The 19477-nt window shown below is 45.9% G+C and overlaps 2 protein-coding genes across 3 annotated transcripts in view; one reads left to right on the forward strand and one right to left on the reverse strand.

Annotated features, from left to right (window-relative positions):
* Positions 1-18210, forward strand: part of EOGT (EGF domain specific O-linked N-acetylglucosamine transferase) — a 129725-nt gene extending 111515 nt beyond the window's left edge. For both annotated transcript variants that reach the window (XM_078768606.1, XM_078768607.1), the window contains 3 exons: positions 43-162; positions 2218-2320; positions 16644-18210. In XM_078768606.1, coding sequence (XP_078624732.1) covers positions 43-162; positions 2218-2320; positions 16644-16790 — 370 coding nt within the window. In that variant the 3' untranslated portion in view covers positions 16791-18210. The remainder of the gene's footprint in view (positions 1-42; positions 163-2217; positions 2321-16643) is intronic.
* On the reverse strand, positions 4794-13954 carry LOC144888913 (uncharacterized). Its single transcript, XM_078768640.1, has 5 exons — positions 13950-13954; positions 7354-7526; positions 6758-7221; positions 5908-6522; positions 4794-5769 (listed from the first exon to the last, which is right to left on the reverse strand). The coding sequence occupies exons 1-5, from the start codon at positions 13952-13954 to the stop codon at positions 4921-4923; spliced, it is 2106 nt and encodes a 701-aa protein (XP_078624766.1). The 3' UTR covers positions 4794-4920.
* Positions 18211-19477: the final 1267 nt, after the last annotated feature.

Below are 19477 nucleotides of genomic sequence, written 5' to 3' on the forward strand. Positions count from 1 at the left end.
CACACACACACACACACACTTCCACTTTGGCTGTCCCTGCAGGGAGATAGACTTCACAGAGCAGCTGCGAATCACGCACAACTCGGACGTTTTCATCGGTATACATGGAGCTGGCCTCACCCACCTGCTCTTCCTTCCCGACTGGGCAGTCATCTTTGAACTGTGAGCACGGTTACGTCGTCTCTGTTTCATGGATCGCTGAATCGATCTCATGTGTGTGCAACATCATGTATAACAGAGCGCGAGTCACCACCACCAAACACTATGTACGTTTCTTGTTCGTGCAGTTAAAAGGGCCTTCCTCGGTGTGACCTGTTTTCTATTATTAAATACGAGGTGTGTTCAAAAAGTATCCGACCTTTGTTCATAAAAAATACTCGTATCCAGATACAACAAACTTACACTAATCTCCTTCAAAGTAGTCCCCTTGGGCTGCCACACACTTCTCCCAACGGTTCTGCCACTGTCGGAAGCAGCGCTGGAACGCCTCTTTTGGGATGGCGCGCAGCTGGTCTGTCGCATTCCGCATGATGTCTTCTCTGGACTGAAATCTGGTCCCTTTCAGGGCATTTTCAGCTTGGAGAAAAGCCAGAAGTCACACGGAGCCATGTCGGGAGAGTAGGGAGCCTGACGAAGCACAGGTGTGTTGTGTTTGGCCAAGAAACTCTGTATCAAATGTGAAGAATGGGCGGGTGCGTTATCGTGATGGAGCTGCCAATTGCCCGCTGCCCACAGGTCCGGCCGTTTGCGTCGCACAGCGTCACGAAGGCGACGCAGAACCTCTTGGTAATACTCCTTGGTGATGGTTGTGCCGTGTGGTGCGTACTCATGATGAACCACGCCACTGGAGTCGAAGAAGACGGTCAGCATGACTTTGACATTGCTGCGGACCTGCCTTGCTTTTTTTGGCCTCGGGGATGTTGGATGCTTCCATTGTGATGACTGCAACTTGGTTTCTGGGTCGTACCCATAAACCCAGGACTCATCGCCAGTGATCACTGTGTTGAGGAAGCTGGGATCGCTGTTCAGTCTCCAGCATGTCCTGTGCGATCTCCAAACGGAGTTGCTTCTGCTCAATCGTTAGCAGCTTTGGTACGAACTTCGCTGAGATTCTCCTGAAGCCCACATCCTCCTTCATAATGGAATGAACGGATCCAATGCTGACGCCCACCTCGTCTGCAAGTTCTCTGATTCGACGATCCTGCATCACCAGGGTCCTCAATTGGTCAATGACGATCTCATTTCGGGATGTTGAGGGCCTACCCGAACGTGCTTCACTCTCCACTGATGTGCGGCCATCTTTGAAGCGGTTGTACCACTCCTTTATCTGTGTGGTGCTCATTGCTTCGTCCCCGAAGGCCTGTTGAATCTTGCGGATCGTTTCCACTTGGGAATCGCCAAGCTTTACACAAAATTTGATGCAGTAGCGTTGTTCAAGTTTTTCCGTCATTTTGTCAAAAACGAAAATCCGACGGCGCTCACTTACACTTCCTCACTCATCGGCGGTCTGCCGTCGAATGACAGCTTCTGCAGGTGGGAAAAAATTCACGCGTGTGCATTAGGATCACCTACATACGTGCACCAATCAACGCCTCCCTAGCTTCATTTGTTTACGCACGACAAATTAAGGTCGCATACTTTTTGAACACACGTATATTCCACCAATGGGCTGATCTGGATTCAACTGCTCATCCCACCATGAACAGCCTTGTAACCGAGATGGAGTAGTTGGTACTGTATGAAGATGGGCTGGCAGGATAGCCTAGACCAGAGGTATCTGTACTGCATGCTCTAAGGGTTGGAATCTTTATACAACTGTCATTCTGGTACTTCACACCCATCAATGTGTGCGTCATCCATCAGAGGAACGATAAGTGGAAGGACCCGTCTGCCAGTTCTCGTAGTTAGTGGACTTTAAAGATCTCAGTGTCTTTCGTGGAGTGTACTCGTTATCTCCGGAACCCCGAACAAATTAAAAATTCCTGCCACCTCCAGTCCAGTCGGAGTGGCGACCCGTCCAATATTGATTGTAGCAGAGAAACACATGTTGAATAGTTGTGACATAGCTAGACTCTGTAAATTGTTGTTCTTCATTCAATTACCAATATTACTATTATTTATTGTGTCAAGATGACCCAACAACAAAAAGTGAAAATCGTTTAATTGATGTGATGCAATAACTCCTAAAATAAAGGACAATTTCTTTCCTTTTTGCAGCCACAACTGTGGGGATGAATTGTGCTACTGGGACCTGGCAAAGTTGCGTGGGGTGAAGTATATGACGTGGCGGAGAAAGAGTGCAGTGTACCCAGAGGATGAGGTGTGTATCGACGATCCATTTGTTTTAATATACAACTGCATCAACGAGAAACTGACGGTTTATCATTTAAAATGTGGTGATTTTATTAATTGATACAAACTCTTTATGATTGATATACTAGTGCATCGCCCTATCAGTACAGCAGCAGGCCTCGACATTCCTATCGGCTTCTCCATTCAGTCTCTCACTCATGCTAGAACCTTCTAAATCAGCCTTGCAAGTCCGTTGGACCATCATGATGTAATGCCAAAGCGTCATCGTCTTCCTCTCAAATGTCAAAACTTTGTATCCTCAAATTGAGCCGTTTTCTGATGGCAGCCATGTTGGCTCCGATTGCCGAATTGTCACGTTATGGCTTCCCTATTTCGGTTGGAGTGACGCATCTTAAAGAAAGAGCATGTGACTCTCGAAAATAACTTTATCACCATGAGCACACGTAAGTATAAAGATAATAAGATATAAATAAAGAGCACACACCACCCTTGGCCAGCAACATCGTGCAGCCAGAACAACTATACTTCCTCCTACATCATTCGAACTGGGGATCAGGAACGATCGGTCACATTGATATCAGGCCTTGCTCATGTATTCCTACATTGAACATTTGGTCATTTCAATACAGTATCGTATATGCAGTGTGTAATTTAGGCCTTCACCTTGCTTCAAATCTTCAGTCCTTCCTTTCAAGGGAGAAGCTTAACCAAAGCTTTCAGAATCATTGGAATCTCCCGCAATGAAGCCAACTCCAAGGGCCTTTCACTCACTCACCGCAGGCAGGTTGGTGGTCTTTCTGTCTTCGACCGACTCCTCTCCGGCCTTGCTCCCCCAGCTCTCTCTGTGCTCTGTCCCCCCAATATTCCTTCAGGTCGCACAAGATCTGCCAGAAACCCTCCTTTTTTTTCTTTTTCTTTTTTTTTGTATACAGAGTCGAAGCTCGTGAAAGAGCTAACATTTATCAAACAAACAAATCAAACAAACAAGCAAACAAAGTATATAAAAAAGGGAGCGGTCGACAAGATGGGGAGAGAAGAGGAGGAAGCACACAAACACAACATTTGAGGGCAGGGACATCGGGAGATGTGTGGGAGGCAGAGGGCCTGGGGGGAGGCAGGATAGGTATAAAACGCAAGGACACCAAGGACTTCCAGGAAAGAAGTCAAAAGTCACCTCAAAAAAGTGATTTTGGGGTGAAATTAGCAGGGGAAGAAAAGATCAAGGTTTTGGATGGGGGAAGATAAGAGATGGTGGTGAACATCCGTTTGAAAGACCTGGAGGGAGGAGTGGGATTGAAGAGAGTGAGGGAGTTTGTTCCAGAGGCGGGAGAAAAGAGGAATGAAGGAGTGAAGGTGAGCAGAGAGTCTTGATTTTGGCAGTTTAACCATAAGAGGGTTGCTGGCAGATCTTGTGCGACCTGCAGGAATATTTGGGGGACAGAGCCCAGAGAGAGCTGGGGGAGCAAGGCCGGAGAGGTCGGTAGAAGACGGAAAGACCACCAACCTGCCTGCGGTGAGTAAGTGAAAGGCCCTCGGAGATAGCGTCATCGCGGGAGATTCCAATGATTCTGAACGCTTTGGTTTCAACAGCGTGAAGACGAGCCAGGTGTGAGGCAGGAGCACCAGCCCAGAGGGGAGAGCAGTATTCCATTGAGCTGCGGATGAAAGCCTTGTATGTGGTGAGGAGCTTAGGTGTGCCAAGGAAGGACTTCGCACGACGGAGGATGCCCAGTCGGCGACTGGCTTTGGAGGCCAGCTTGGAAATGTGGTTTTCCCAGGAAAGATCATGGCAGATAGTGAGACCCAAAAGCTTGAGTGACAGAACTTCTTGGAGAGGATTATGGTTAATCTCTTATGGTTAAACTGCCAAAATCAAGACTTTCTGCTCACCTTCAGTCTTTCATTCCTCTTTTCTCCCGCCTCTGGAACAAACTCCCTCACTCTCTTCAATCCCACTCCTCCCTCCAGGTCTTTAAAACAGCTGTTCACCACCATCACTTATCTTCCCCCATCCAAAACCTTGATCTTTTCTACCCCCGTTAATTCACCCCAGATCCACTTTTTGAAATACCGACTTCTTTCCTGGAAGTCCTAGCTATGTCCATTAGTCTAGTAGGAAGACTAGGTCCCCCTGCACCCCCCGGAGATATACTTCTAATCAGTGTTTCTAGATTGGAAAAAATGTGTAGAAAATGACTAGCTATGGCCCCAAGCTGAAAAAATGTCCCACATACCATTTTTATGCAAATTACTGCTGCCATTATCAAAAAAACGATTTTTGACATATCTCAGCCAATATTGCAGATAATTGAAAAATGAAGGTGTCTAGACCCATGTTTTGAAGGGCATAGATCATGATAGAACTATTCATAACATGATTACATGTGTCTATGGTATACTAGTATGCTAATTAGTGCTTTATTTACAAAATAATCACAGTTTTACGAAATAATAGACTCATATTAAGGTCCGTCTACACAGACGTTAACACAAAGTTTTATTTTTCTAAATATTACAACTGTCAAAATAGTCCTAGCACTCAATGTGACCACTCTTCTCTTGCTTGTTTTAGATAAACATCATTAGCATTAGTGATTCTACACTGAGTCAGTCATCATCATTTTCATCGAAATCGTCAGAGTCAAACTCTTCTTCTCCTTCCTCTTCCTCCTCCTCTTCGTGCTCTCCTGTGTTCAGAAGATCCACCAGTGAGGTTGGTAGGATGGGACCACTGGACCACATTGGTTTCAACAGTCCTTCATCAGTCCTTATCCATCCTTGCTCCTCATAAGGTTTTGGCTTTTCGATGATAGGTTGATCGGCTCTTTTGTACAATGCTACGCGGTGGTTCACACGCTGGATGTGCGGCTTCAGGGCAGACTGGCATGGAGGAAGGCGAGCCAGATCAACCTTGGACTTGGATGTGAGGGTCTTGTCCTCTCCCACCATTTTTCGTAGCAGCTTGGCACGGACAATGTCCACTGATGACTCGCGACTCTGGCCGTACATCACACAGGTGAATTTTTCTAACTGCCTCTCCACCTCAGGGTTGGCATCCCAGTTGTCACCCAGTTCACCGAATGCCCTGTGAAACCTGGGATTCTTCTCCAGCTTTTTCAAGGGCCCGACTTTTCCCTTCCCTTTGAAGGCACTGGTGCAGTCTTCTCTGCTGAACACATAGTACCCCAGGAGAGTGGCACAGTAGTCCTCTCCCAGGGATTCTGCCAGCTCAGAGACGTTGACAAGTTGGCGATGCTTCCCTGACCCTGTATCCAGGTACACCGTCAGCTTGATGTTGTGGGCATGGTGGAGCAGGATCAGGAGGATGTCTGTGTCCGGTGTTCTGACTACAGCGTTCTTGTATCCGATGGTAGCAGCATGATGGAGGTACAGAACCACCCTGGTATCAGTCTCTTCCTGGTTGCTGTAGATCGTGGGGAGTTCACGTACCTCGACCTGAAACACAAAAAGGCACCGCATTTCAATCACCAGTCACTGCCAGTTTCAGATCTAGACAAACATCACAGGTAATCACCTTTTTTTCAGGAAAAATTACAAATTGAATCGCCATTCACGAAGGGCTTTCAATTTTACCTTGCCATTCGTTGAGGCAAGTTGGTGGGCCTTCCCCTCCACGATCAGCACAGCCATCTCTGTTCTCTCCAGCCTGGTAGCTGCCTCTTGTCCACTCCACACTTTCAGAAGAAGCTGGCACATCTGCTTTTTGTTGTCGTCATTTGCAAGGAACATTTTGAAGTCATATGGCTTCCTGGTTGCTGGTCCAGCCAGAATGATCTTCTCTGAGCTGCCCCGCCTCAGCCTTTCCTGCGCTTTGATTGACTCAGGATGGTAACTGTCAGTGGAGAACAGAAAGTGCTGCTTGGCCACCATCTGATCAAGCACCTGCAAGCATATCTCACCACATGTTGGGGGAAGGTTGGCAAGGGTATGCAGCAGCGCCATTCCATCCTGGATGAACAGGGCATCCTTGGGGTATTGCAGATCTTGTGGTGTGGTGTCCTCTAAAAGGTAGTGCAGAATGGAGGCTTTGTTGGTTTTGCAGAAGAACCCATCTGGTGTCCCAAGGCTAGGAGGCACTGGCATCAGGCAGTACTTCATGAGTTCTCCCAGGTCTAATGGCTCATCTTGACTCTGAGACTTGACAAGGAGCAGGAATGCAAGGTTGCTTTGCTCCTGATACTGGATGACCTGGAATGATAAATGGTGATTGGTTGATATGTACTACAGGAAGGACTACAGGTGAAAATTATTCATGTGCTATAAATTGGCATATTTACAATCTTTACATTGTTCATTGATGTGCACTGTCTTTAATAAACAAATTTGGAGTTCAATCTTGTATCTCAATATAGCATGTACAGGACGCCATTTAAAAATACAACATAAAATACAAAAGCACTTGGGTATTGGATTACATCCTTACCTTGCCCTGTGAGGATGTTAGTGTGATCTTCTTGTTACTAGCCTCCATGGTCTTGAGTTTCTTTCTCTTGATTGGGTTGAAGAAGCTCTCAGGTTCTCCGCTTTCCAGGCGCCTGATGAAGTCAGCTTTCGCAGCTTTCCCCACAGCTTCTGCTTGTAACACATCCATCTCAACATCCATGGGGACGGGAGCACCAGAGGCCAGGCAGTAGAGTTTGTCCTTATCAATGATGGTGAACGGATTGGTGAAGTTCTTGATAGTAGTTAGGGTTCGCTGAACGGCCTCCTCGCCTTTTCTGATCTCTGCCTTCTCTAGTTCACGATGTCTCCCTGCTCTTGGGCAGTCTGGGTCATCGATGAGATCCACCATCTCAAGGGTCTTTTCATAGAACTGTGCCCGTGCTGTGGTTGTTCGGCACCATCTCTGGTATGCCCCAAACTGACTGTACAGGCCAGCAAAGCCACCTGAAAAGTGAACATATTTTAATTGCATAACCCAATCATTAAAAGGGAAATGTTTTGTAAGAGCAGTTTACATCATATAAAGCTGGTTTCTACAGTTTCAAATGTATAATGTACTGAAAGAAAATGATGTACCTGATGATTTAGCAAAGCGCATGAACGTTTCTTCCATTGTCTTGTCGACAGCACTGAGTGCCCCTGGTATCATCGAGCGAGCCACTGCGATTGCACCCATAGTAAGCAGGTCCTTGGCCCCTGGGTGCGTGCTTTCCAGATTTGTCAGGTGGACTTCCAGCCAAGTCAGATATCTGTAAAGTACAGAGAGGGAAATACTGTAGACATTTATTGGAATAGCTCCTCTCATAATACATGAACCCAAGTATCAATTAAAATCTACTCAGTGATGGTTATACATTTTACCATGTATGCTACACAAACCTGGAGTAGTTGTGTCCGTCAAAGGCGAAGAAGATATCTGCCATCTCTCCGTTACACTTGTGAAACAGCTGGAGGTTGTTGGTCTTCACAGAGTGGAGGAGCATGAAGACAAGATGGCAGTGGGTAATGAACGACATCCAGAAGGCAGCTGTCTTCCCCAGGTGGCCCTTGCGCACCTTTTCCTCAAAGGCATGGTACTTTTTGATGAGGAGTAGAGTTGAGGGGTCTTTGAGGGCTTCATCGAGGTGCTCTCGGTTGCAAGACTGGGTCATTCTGAGAAGCACAGCAGGGTCAGAGATCATGATGTTCTCCTCCTCAGTGAATCTCTCCATCAACAGCCTCTCCATTGCCTCACACACTGTTTTGAGGCAAAAGAGGGACTTTGCGTAGGCCTTTCCACTGAGAACACCTTTGAGAGATCCACTTGTTACTAGTTGTGCCTCAAAGAGAATCCCTGCATATCCAGAACCACGCATCTTGTGTCCAGTGAGCATCCCGATGTAGTTCATGGATGTGTGGAAGGGTCCAATCGTTACTACATGACTAGCAAATTCATTTGGCCAGCGCCAGATGATGGGAAGGGCTTTCATGCAGACACCCAGATCAAATGTATTCAGGACCCATCTCTGACCCACCTCAGCAGTTGCTGCCTCGGAACGCTTCAGTAGCTCACGAACAACTGCGTTGTCTGTGATCGGTTGGTGGATAGGCGTGCAGTAGTCGACTGTTGATTTGCTGGGTGGGGGAGAACCAGTTGCAGAGGTGAAACCCCCTAGCCCAGGCACAGGCTGCAGGCCACAGCTTCCGATGTATCTGATGAAGAGCCAGATGTAGTACTCTTGCATCGTAGTGGCATAGACTGTGTCATTCTCTGCTGGCGGTGTGAATGATGAGCCTTCAGGGAACTTCGGGCCAACGCGAGTAAAGTGCAAGGGTGGGAGAGTTTTTGGTGTGTCGACCTTCAGGCTACGCTGTTGTGACCTATTGATGGTAGGTAGCATTCGGTCCTTGCTGCTCTCGAACCCGGGCTTGACCTCCTGCACCATGATTCCTCCAGCACTGTTTACAATGTTGCTGCCGTGCACACTGGTAGTGGTTTTATTCAAGTTGTCCCACTCACAGTGGAATACAAGGTTGCCCTCTCCTGTCACAATTTGTGGTGTACGATAAGTTGAGACTTCATCCAGGACCTTGGCGAGAGCAGTTTCCAACTCCAAGGCGAAATCGTAGCTCTCAGAGTGTCCAAGCCTGTGTAGTATTGTGGTGAGCTGTTTGCTTCGGAACAGGTGCCTTACAGTCACACAGAGGAGAATGTGCTTTGGTAACTTCCATTTTCCATCTGACACTGCACGGCACAGATCTTGTCCAATGGAGAAGACCAGACGCTTCACCTTTTCTGTCTCGATGCCCTCCTTGCCAGTCATTAGCACGCTGAGAAAGCGGACAAGGTCTGGAGGTAGGATGTCTTCAGGATTGAGCTCCATGTCTTCAGCTGTTGGTGGCCATGGTTGGTCTTTACACTCTCTGAAAGCCTGTAGAATACCCTGGCGAAGTTGGAGGGCAACATTTTGGTTCTTGTTTGTGCTTCCGAGTGTGAATGCTCGTGCGAGAGCATTGGAAACTGTTATGTTTGAGCTGTGCACAAGCCAGAAAGAAATGACATCACATTTGTCATGATCAACCTTCGTGAAGTGGATATGCTCCTTGATTGGGTCATTCTGTAGGCGTTTCAGTAGTTTCTCTGACCGATAATTTGAGTTCTCATATCCATTCAGTTTCAGTTCCTCGACATAGAGCAAGCGCAAGGAAGAAAGCTGTAGAACTTTATTCTGCTGGATGACCTGGGTTTGAATGTGTTCCAGTACTGAGTTGAATGCCTTTTCATGGGCGGCTGACATGCAAGCCTGCTCCTTTGGTGCTTCGGCTCTGTGAATCGCACGCTCATAGTTGTAGAATGCTGTGCGGAAAGCTTTAAAACATGACGGATGGTGTTTGGCCTCACATGCAAAGAGGTCTTTGTTTTTCACCTTTCGATGGAGTCGATAGAGACCCATTTTCTCAGCCCGTGTTTCGATTTGCTCCCATGCATTTTCTTTGTTTTTAAAGGATGGGAAGGTTGTAGGCCTCTCAGTATTGCGATGAGCATCTTTGGTCTCAACTTTCTCACAAAATATACACTCTGGCGGGAAGATGGGTTCAGCAGAACCTCCTGGTTTACGAGGAGAGTGATGCCATGATGAGGTTGATGGCCCTGGTTCTGTATCATCTCCCAGACGATGAAAGTGGCGGACAAAGTGCTTATAACACTTGCTGTGATATCCTACTCTTTCTAGGTCATCAGGAAGAGTTGCCGGGATCTGATCACATACTGATTGCATACGACATGGGGAGTCATGCGGTTGGTTGAGACGTCTATCCCGGATCTTTTGAAGCAGTTGCAGTTTTTCTGAAGCAGATCCTTTAATTTTACGGAGGGGCGTGAAATCCCCATGATCAGACATGGATGGTACATGAAGGATGCATGTAGGAGGAGAGCTTTGGGCTGCAGGTTCTACACTCCGTTTTCTTTTGGGCATGCTTGCTGTCGATGTCTACCATCACTGTTAAATGACAAATAAGAAATCACGAATGATGTTAAAAGTGCCTGTGAAAGGAGGCTCTGAGTTTTCAGTGAGGTAACAGAGGTTCTGAGTCATGTTCTACACTAGGGTACTTTTTAGCTGACTAAACCATGTTTAGTGGCATCAAAAGTGCTAATAGCTAAAACATCTAAATTCTTCCACACTAACGTTAGCTATCTAGGCCAATGAAACATTGTGCTAAGTTACTGTAGCTAGCTCAGCTGTCGTGCCTCTTTCTGGTTCAATTCATATACAGAAGTCAACAGATATGTCTCATGTTTGGCATTAACAAAAGTTTAAGTTACACCGACATTAGGAACATACTGTACATAGATGAGGCTAGCTTTAACGTTAGCTAACATGGTGCTAGCTGGCTCAGCTGTTATTCTGCCTGTTTATGATTTCATGCAGAAACTGAAGTCAAGAGTGTGAGTAACATTATAGTTAGCATCTTACCTGGCTAGATTGGAGGATGAATACCAAGAACAACACACAGATGGAATGGAAGACTGAACTTTCAACTGAGGTATTCAATAACATCAACGTTACCAATTGATACGAGCGCGCGACATTACCAATTGATACGAGCGCGCGAGCGCGCATGTTACATGGATGGAAATGTAAAATGGCAGCTATAGCAGCACTAATTTGGATCTCTAGTCTGTCATTTCTGCACTGTGATTGGATAACATAAAAAAATATGTTTGGGAGTTAACAGCAGGAGTTGGTAGATTTTACGTGGGCTGGGTGAGAAACCTTTAAATAAGCAAGTGAAAATCTCTCGCAATACAAAGTCAATGGTGGGAAGAAAAGTTGAGTGGTACCAATGTTACTGCCAATGTCCCGCCCCTATGCAAGACTCAGGAGCATCTTGTTGACATTTAACCTTGAAAATACCTGGGTTTAGACCCCTTATGTACCATGTTAAGTTATCTGCAGTATTAACGTATCCTTATCATTTGTAAAACTGATTATTTTGTAATTACAGCATTAATATGCATACTAGTATACCATAGACACATGTAATCATGTTATGAATAGTTCTATCATGATCTATGCCCTTCAAAACATGGGTCTAGACACCTTCATTTTTCAATTATCTGCAATATTGGCTGAGATATGTCAAAAATCGTTTTTTTGATAATGGCAGCAGTAATTTGCATAAAAATGGTATGTGGGACATTTTTTCAGCTTGGGGCCATAGCTAGTCATTTTCTACACATTTTTTCCAATCTAGAAACACTGATTAGAAGTATATCTCCGGGGGGTGCAGGGGGACCTAGTCTTCCTACTAGACTACATGTGTTTTTTTTTTAACCTCTCCCACCCCCAACTCGCTTACCATGCCTCCTCCCCTCCCCCCACCCAGCCCTCTCCCTCCCACATATCTCCTGATGTCCCTGTTCTCTACTGTTGTTGTGCTTGCGTGCTTCCCCCCCTCTCCCCATCTTGTCTCCCACTCCCTTTATTATGTATTATGTGTCCGTTTGTTTTTTTTTGTCATGAATGTTAGCTCTTACATGAGCCTCGATCTTGTATACAAAAAAAAGGGGGAAATCCTGGATGTCTAATAAAACCAAGGCATCCCACTTACACTTGGTTCGTGGTAGTGGCTGGCAAGTTGATTATGCTCGTTGAAAAACGTCTCTACATCGACACATTTGGAATATCATGGATATAAAGAATAATATTTTCGGCTCGAATTTACGAGAGGCGTTTCATGGTTAGACACACGTAGTGGGATGATCACCCGTTCAAAGTCAAATAAGTTTATCGCCAAACTCTGAAGAGTATTTATCTAATGCGCAATCAAAACCCAATCACTAGCGTTTAAATAACAAAAACTTTTACATGTGGGCGAGGGCATATTTAAGATTGTGTTTAAGGCCTTGAAGCAAGCATTGCATGGCTTATCATTGGTATTTTACATGGGAGGGTGAATATGGATGTGTTTAGAGTGCTTGATTGAGCTCATGAGGAGGTTGAAGAGGATAGGAATAGGACAGTTTGCCACGTGCATTGAGAATCTTTGAGGATAGATGCAATCCTCTGGAGAAGTATGACAATATCAAATTTGTCCGGAGTTAAAGACTCTCGAAAGAATCATTTATCTGGGTGCTGAATCGAATTTAACATGATCTGGAGCAACCTACGAAGAAGAGCAATGCGCTGAATCCCCTCCAACAATTTAGTCTGTATCGCTTTTATTCCATGCAAGCGCATCATTTCAATTGGATGTTGGAGATGTTTCACAAGCTAATCGGCTGTTTGTCTCCATTCGTAAATAGCTATTTAGATGGGTGATTAGCTGTGCCCGTGCAACCAATGATGTTTTTGTCGCCATTTAAGCGTTTGGTGTGTGTTAGAATGACGCTCGCAAAAACCTTTCTGTAAATTCAGCCTTTGTTGGCCAAAATGATGTGCAGTGTATTAGCAAAAGTATTTGGACCTAAAGGATGCACAAGGTTTATTCACAAATGTTGGTTTGATTTATGATGGGGGTGTTGGTACATTTTTGGTAACATTAGCACATTACCCTCCTTCAGTCTCTCATTCATTCATTCTCATTCTGTCTGTCTGTCTGTCTGTCTGTCTGTCTCTCATTCATTCATTCTCATTCTGTCTGTCTGTCTGTCTGTCTGTCTGTCTGTCTGTCTCTCATTCATTCATTCTCATTCTGTCTGTCTGTCTGTCTGTCTGTCTGTCTCTCATTCATTCATTCTCATTCTGTCTGTCTGTCTGTCTGTCTGTCTGTCTGTCTGTCTCTCATTCATTCATTCTCATTCTGTCTGTCTGTCTGTCTGTCTGTCTGTCTGTCTGTCTGTCTGTCTCTCATTCATTCATTGTCTGTCTGTCTGTCTGTCTGTCTGTCTGTCTCTCATTCATTCATTGTCTGTCTGTCTGTCTGTCTGTCTGTCTGTCTCTCATTCATTCATTGTCTGTCTGTCTGTCTGTCTGTCTCTCTCTCTCTCTCTCTCTCTCTCTCTCTCTCTCTCTCTTTCTCTCTCTCTCTCTCTCTCTCTCTCTCTCTCTCTCTCTCTCTCTCACACTCTCACACTCTCACACTCTCACACACTTTTACTACATGTAAACTTACACATGCAATTCTGACAACAAAAAAAGCCTCAGCCTCCCCCTCACACCTATGTAAAGTTCTAAGTGGTTCTAAAGGGTAAAATACAGAAATTGTGGGTGGAATTAAGTGAACTGTCCAACCAATGGGTGGAGCCCGGACGCACAGACGCAAGCACGGCTCTTTTTATACTGTGCAGAGGTACACCTCAGATCACCGTTCATTTTGTACTAAATTTAGGCCGATATCAAGAGTAATATTGTGCCATATAATTTGAAGGATCTACTTTCCTATTGCCAATAATTTGGGCTGCCTGTGCTATTTTCAACATTGGTGTCTTCCATTTTCTCTGAATATCTACAGTCGAATGAAGAAGCGGTCTTGCTCATGAAGACTCATGTCGATCTGCCTAGGCAGACAGGCAGAACGACGGATGAAATTAATAGGACATTGATCTCCTTTTTGCCCATGGTGGTTAGCATACTCCATTCCAACATTCCATTCATTTATCCAGGCGACTTAGAAAAGCCTAATGTGAAGATGTTGTGAACTTCTGATATCCGATAAAGCATTAAAAATTAGGTGATCGAGCTACTTACCTCATGGCTTCTTGGTTACAAACAGTCACAATAACTGCTGCACACCTTGTTTTTCGTTGTGGGAACTAGATGGTATTCATCGAATACTTACCCCGTGCAGTCAACTTGGTGCGAGCCAACTGTTTTTTTTAAGGTTTTTTTTTTTTTCTTTGATCCAATATGGCTGCCAGACCACGTAACTGATGACATCATCAATTTACATTCTCCAATATAATTGTTGTGTAGATCACACAATACATTTCAAACTGATCGTATTAAGCATTTTTTTTTTTTTTTTTTTTTTTTTTGGTATACTTAATCGAGGCTCGTGAAAGAGCTAACATTTATTTCACAAACAAATCAACCAGACAAACAAAATATACACAAAGAGGGAGCGGAAGACAAGATGGGGAGAGAAGGGGAAGCACACAACCACAACATCTGAGAGCAGGGAGAAGTGTGGGAGGGAGAGGGCTTGGGGGCAGGAGGTGTGGGAAGGGGAGGGGGGGGGGGGGGGGGGGAGGTATAAAACACAAGGGGACCGAAATTAGCGGGGGTAGAAAAGATCAAGGTTTTGGATGGTGGAGCATAAGAGATGGTGGTGAACAGCTGTTTTAAAGACCTGGAGGGTGGAGTGGGATTGAAGACAGTGAGGGAGTTTGTTCCAGAGGCGGGAGAAAAGAGGAATAAAGGAGTGAAGGTGAGCAGAAAGTCTTGATTTTGGCAGTTTAACCATAAGAGGGTTGCAGGCAGATCTTGTGCGACCTGTAGGAATATTTGGGGGACAGAGCCCAGAGAGGGCTGGGGGGGGGGGGCAAGGCCAGAGAGGAGTCGGTAGAAGACGGAAAGACCACCAACCTGCCTGCGGTGAGTGAGTGAAAGGCCCTTGGAGTTAGCTTCATCACGGGAGATTCCAATGATTCTGAACGCTTTGGTTTCAACAGCGTGAAGACGGGCTAGGTGTGAGGCAGGAGCACCAGACCAGAGGGGAGAGCAGTATTCCATAGAGCTGCGGATGAAAGCCTTGTATGTGGTGAGGAGCTCAGGTGTGCCAAGGAAGGACTTCGCACGACGGATGATGCCCAGTCGGCGACTGGCTTTGGAGGCCACATTTGAAATGTGGTTTTCTGAGGAAAGATCATGGCAAATAGTGAGACCCAAAAGCTTGAGTGACAGAACTTCTTGGAGAGGATTATTCAGAAAGTGGATGGGAGGGTTTTCCAGTCGGTCTTTTCGGAGAGACATCGTAAGAGTGTGAGATTTATCAGGATTGAAAGACATGTTCCATTTGTTTGCCCAGTCTGTGATTTTGTCCAGGTCTGTAGAGAGTGAGAAGGCTGCAGACTGCCGATCTGAGGGATGAGGAATGGAGCGACAGAGAGTAGAGTCGTCAGCAAAGAGATAGAGAGGATTTTCAAGAGAGTCAGAGAGATCGTTAATGAAGACCAGAAAAAGCACAGGGCCCAGAACACTACCTTGGGGAACTCCAGCCTGAACAGGAAGAGGAGATGAGAGAAACCCATTCAGGGCCACACGTTGACTACGACCAGAGAGGAAGTCCGCCAGCCATGCGTGGAGATTTCCATGGATACCAAAGGAGGAGAGTTTGGTGAGCAGAGCAGGGTGCCAGACCGTATCGAAGGCACGTGAAATGTCAAGGGAGACAGCTCTAATTTCCTGTTTGGCGTTGAAGACCTCCATCCATTGTTGAGACAGCAGAAGCAGCATGTCCAGAGTAGAGTGACCAGGTCTGAAACCAAATTGATGATCAGAGATCATCAAGCCATTGGAGCAGAGGAAAGATTTCATATCTGAAGCAATGATGGATTCCATGACTTTGCTGATAATTGGGAGAAGGCTGATTGGTCTGTAGTTGCTGGGATCTGTTTTTGCACCTTTTTTGTGCAAAGCGGTGATGTTGGCTGATTTCCAAGCAGATGGCAGATGACCTTGAGCAAAAGAGAGGGTGAAGAGAACAGAAAGAGGGAGTGAAAGAGCGGAAGAACATGATTTTAGGACCCGTGGGCTGATGCCGTCAGGACCAGTTGCAGAATCAGAGTCGAGGGTTGACAGAACCCTCGTTGTTCCGATAAAGGAACATCCGATAATGTTTGACAGAACAAATACAAATTTGTTGTATTTGTCGAATTATGACGTCATAATAAGGCACCAATGATGTCATTGTTAACAACACTTATTCCCCATGGGGAGTACTTGACAACGATCCACGTTTCAGTTTTTTCTATCGAGCGGTTTCAGAGATATAGAGGTGAAAAGTTTTTCAGTTTTCAAGATGGCGCCAATACCACGTGACCTATGACGTCATAATTATCACTAAATAATTCTACAGGAGGAAGCACTCCTATGTTGCAAAATTTTGTGTCAATCAAGCCAACGCTTGCTGAGAAAATTAATTTTAAAAATGCAGACATGTACGTATATACGTACGCCAAAAGCACGGCTGCGACCGATCGCTTAACCCCACTTTCCGCTTCGTGAACGCAGGTTAAAAATGTGCCATGCAGAATAGGATGTTTCATTTAAAGTTTCGGTGTGCTGTCCCAATACTTTTGGTATTACAGTGTAGATTTGATGACACTTCAAAATTCAAGAAGTTTATATGAAAACACTTTAGTGGTTTGCAATACTGTACAATAATTCTTAACACAATTCCATCCTCTCTACCCCCCACCTTTTCCATCTCTGTACCTACAGGGGCACCACCCTACACTGGGCAACCACCCAAAGTTTACAAACTACGCTTTCGATGTGTCAGAGTTTATGCGTCTTGTGTTGTTGGCTGTGGAGCAGGTGCAGAGCCATCCCACCTGGCAGGACAGGCACGAACATGACGAGTTGTAATCAACTCTTCAGTTTAAAGAAAATCCAATCTTCTTCTCCTTCCCTTCTGAGTTACACAGCCATCTTACTTGAACTCTAACATGAGGCTAAGTTGCTAAAAAAACCATGATGATGATGCAATTGAGTGTAATCTATTTACAATGTTGTATTAATTTTACAAGATACCTCAGACTTGCAAAGGCTGCAATATATTGTCGTGTGCACTTCGGCCACCCAAAAACCTTAAGCGACGCTGGACGGGAATTGCACATGCCCACGCCATGGTCGCTTTTCCCCCACCGGCCAGCTTTGGGCCAAATTCAGCATGAAGCACCCAAGTGGTTGTAGATGCTTTGCGATTTAACGAGCGTGTCAAAACGCGCTCGTCATTTCCCATTTTACTCATTTCCACTCCAGGGATACTCCATGAAGCCAAAACGGTTTGGGTGGGAAATGTGGCAGAAACGGATATGCACACGGGACTTAGGAGATATATTATTTAACAGAAGCACACGACAAAACAATAATGAAATCCCGCAATACGAAAACAAAATGATCAGGATATGTAAACAGGGAAAGCAACTAAATCCCTTAGGATTTCACACACATTGACCTTGCAGATAGAAAGCGGGTGAATGAGGGGTAAAAACATGGGATGAAACCGGCCAGGCCATTGGTTGCAGGGTTGTCTCTGGAAAGAGGGGCAGGAGAGCAAAAGCAGGAGCATGCACGAAGGCCTGCGAGGCAAAACTTCCAGGAGGATTATGTCCAAGTGTGGATAAATCATTCAGAGGCCATGGCCAGAGAGAGCCAATAACACCCAGCCTCAGCGTTACAGCCCTAAAAGGGAGTCTTGATGTCTCCGCCCAGGCCACAATGGGCCAACAACCAGCCCCGACACCCCGCAGATCACAGACAGGGAGCGGTCTGAAGCCCGCCTCCCCCAAACTGACGGACAACTGCAGCCTTCTCCCTTCAATAGTGGGAAGGAAACATGCCACATCCAGTTTCACCCAGTTTGACATGACAGACGTGTGAAAAAACATCCTTAACCTCCCTAAGTAATAAATGCCACAACGCCATCTCCCAGTGGCACACGAACAAACAGGATGACTTGTGTCCCTATTCACTTGGACTTGATACCGGGAAGAAACTCCTAAAATGACACTGAAACCAATGGGGGTCTATACCCTAATTTTAATTGCTGACCACTCCTCCCTTTCCCTCCACCGGCAAATGCAACTTCCTTATTTATGAGCTACATGCATACTTTCCTGGTGATCCTTGCTGAGATTATATGGTATTTGCAAGGTCTATGGTATTGAGCTACGGAATGACAGGTTGGCTGATAAGATGTGGCCGTTTCTTCTGCAAACGATATGCATATAACCACGTGATAATACAATGCAGTTGGGATGAAGAACCCCGCTGCCAAAACTGATCTTGGGGAAGTCTTTTTGTTTTGTCTTACATACGTTGTAATGTACAATCACAATAATGAAGAAGCGACATCATTGAGAAATGAAGTACGTGTTATTCCCAATATGGGTATTTGACAAATATTACTGCATTTAAAGTCGTGAGGTTGTCTTGTTAAACACTTTTTCATCTGCAGCTCAATGGAATACTGCTCCCCCCTCTGGGCCGGTGCTCCTGTCTCACACCTAGCTCGGCTTCACGCTGTTGAAACCAAAGCTTTCAGAATAATTGCAATCTCCTGCAATGAAGTTGATTCTGAGGGCCTTTCACTTACTCACCGCAGGCAGGTTGGTGGTCTTTCTGTCTTCTACCGACTCCTCTCCGGCCTTGCTCCCTCAGTTCTCTCTGTGCTCTGCCCCCCAAATATTCCTAAAGGTCACACAATATCTGCCTGCAACCCTCTTATGGTTAAACTGCCAAAATCAAGACTCTCAATTCACCTTCACTCTTTCATTCCTCTTTTCTCCCGCCTCTGGAACAAACTCCCTCACTCTCTTCAATCCCACTCCTCCCTCCAGGTCTTTAAAACAGCTGTTCACCACCATCTCTTATCTTCACCCATCCCAAACCTTGATCTTTTCTACCCCCGTTAATTCACCCCAGATCCACTTTTTTGAAATACCGACTTCGTTCCTGGAAGTTCTAGCAGTGTCCATGTTTTCTACCTTTCCCACTCCCCCCCCCCCTTTCCCATGCCTCCTCCTACACACACACACACACACACACACACACACACACACACACACACACACACACACACACACACACACACACACACACACACACACACACACACACACACACACACACACACACACACACACACACACACCAAAGAGATAAAGAGCCTGAACTCTTTCTCTTTGCTGTGCTCTGCACAACCCGTGCAGAGCAGGGTTCGTTGCAGCGCGCAGAGCGGGGTTCGTTGCAGCGCACAGAGCGGGGTTCGTTGCAGCGCGCAGAGCGGGGTTCATTGCAGCGCGCAGAGCGGGGTTCGTTGCAGCGCGCAGAGTGGGGTTCGTTGCAGCACACCACAACTTTCCCGGGGTACAATTGGTCCGTGTCCTTGTTCACAATCCGAACCTGATGTCCAATAGCCAATTCAGGTAATTCCGGCCCATCCGTTCTCTTGTGTTGCTTCGCCATCCGGTCTCCACGTTCCTTCAATCGTTCCTGAATTTCCTGACGTCTTTGTTGTGCAGGAAGCAACAGACGGCTTGGTGTGTTGG

This window comes from Myxine glutinosa (assembly GCF_964187855.1).
Source record: "Myxine glutinosa chromosome 12 unlocalized genomic scaffold, kmMyxGlut1.1 SUPER_12_unloc_1, whole genome shotgun sequence".
In the NCBI taxonomy this organism is placed as follows: Eukaryota; Metazoa; Chordata; class Myxini; order Myxiniformes; family Myxinidae; genus Myxine; species Myxine glutinosa.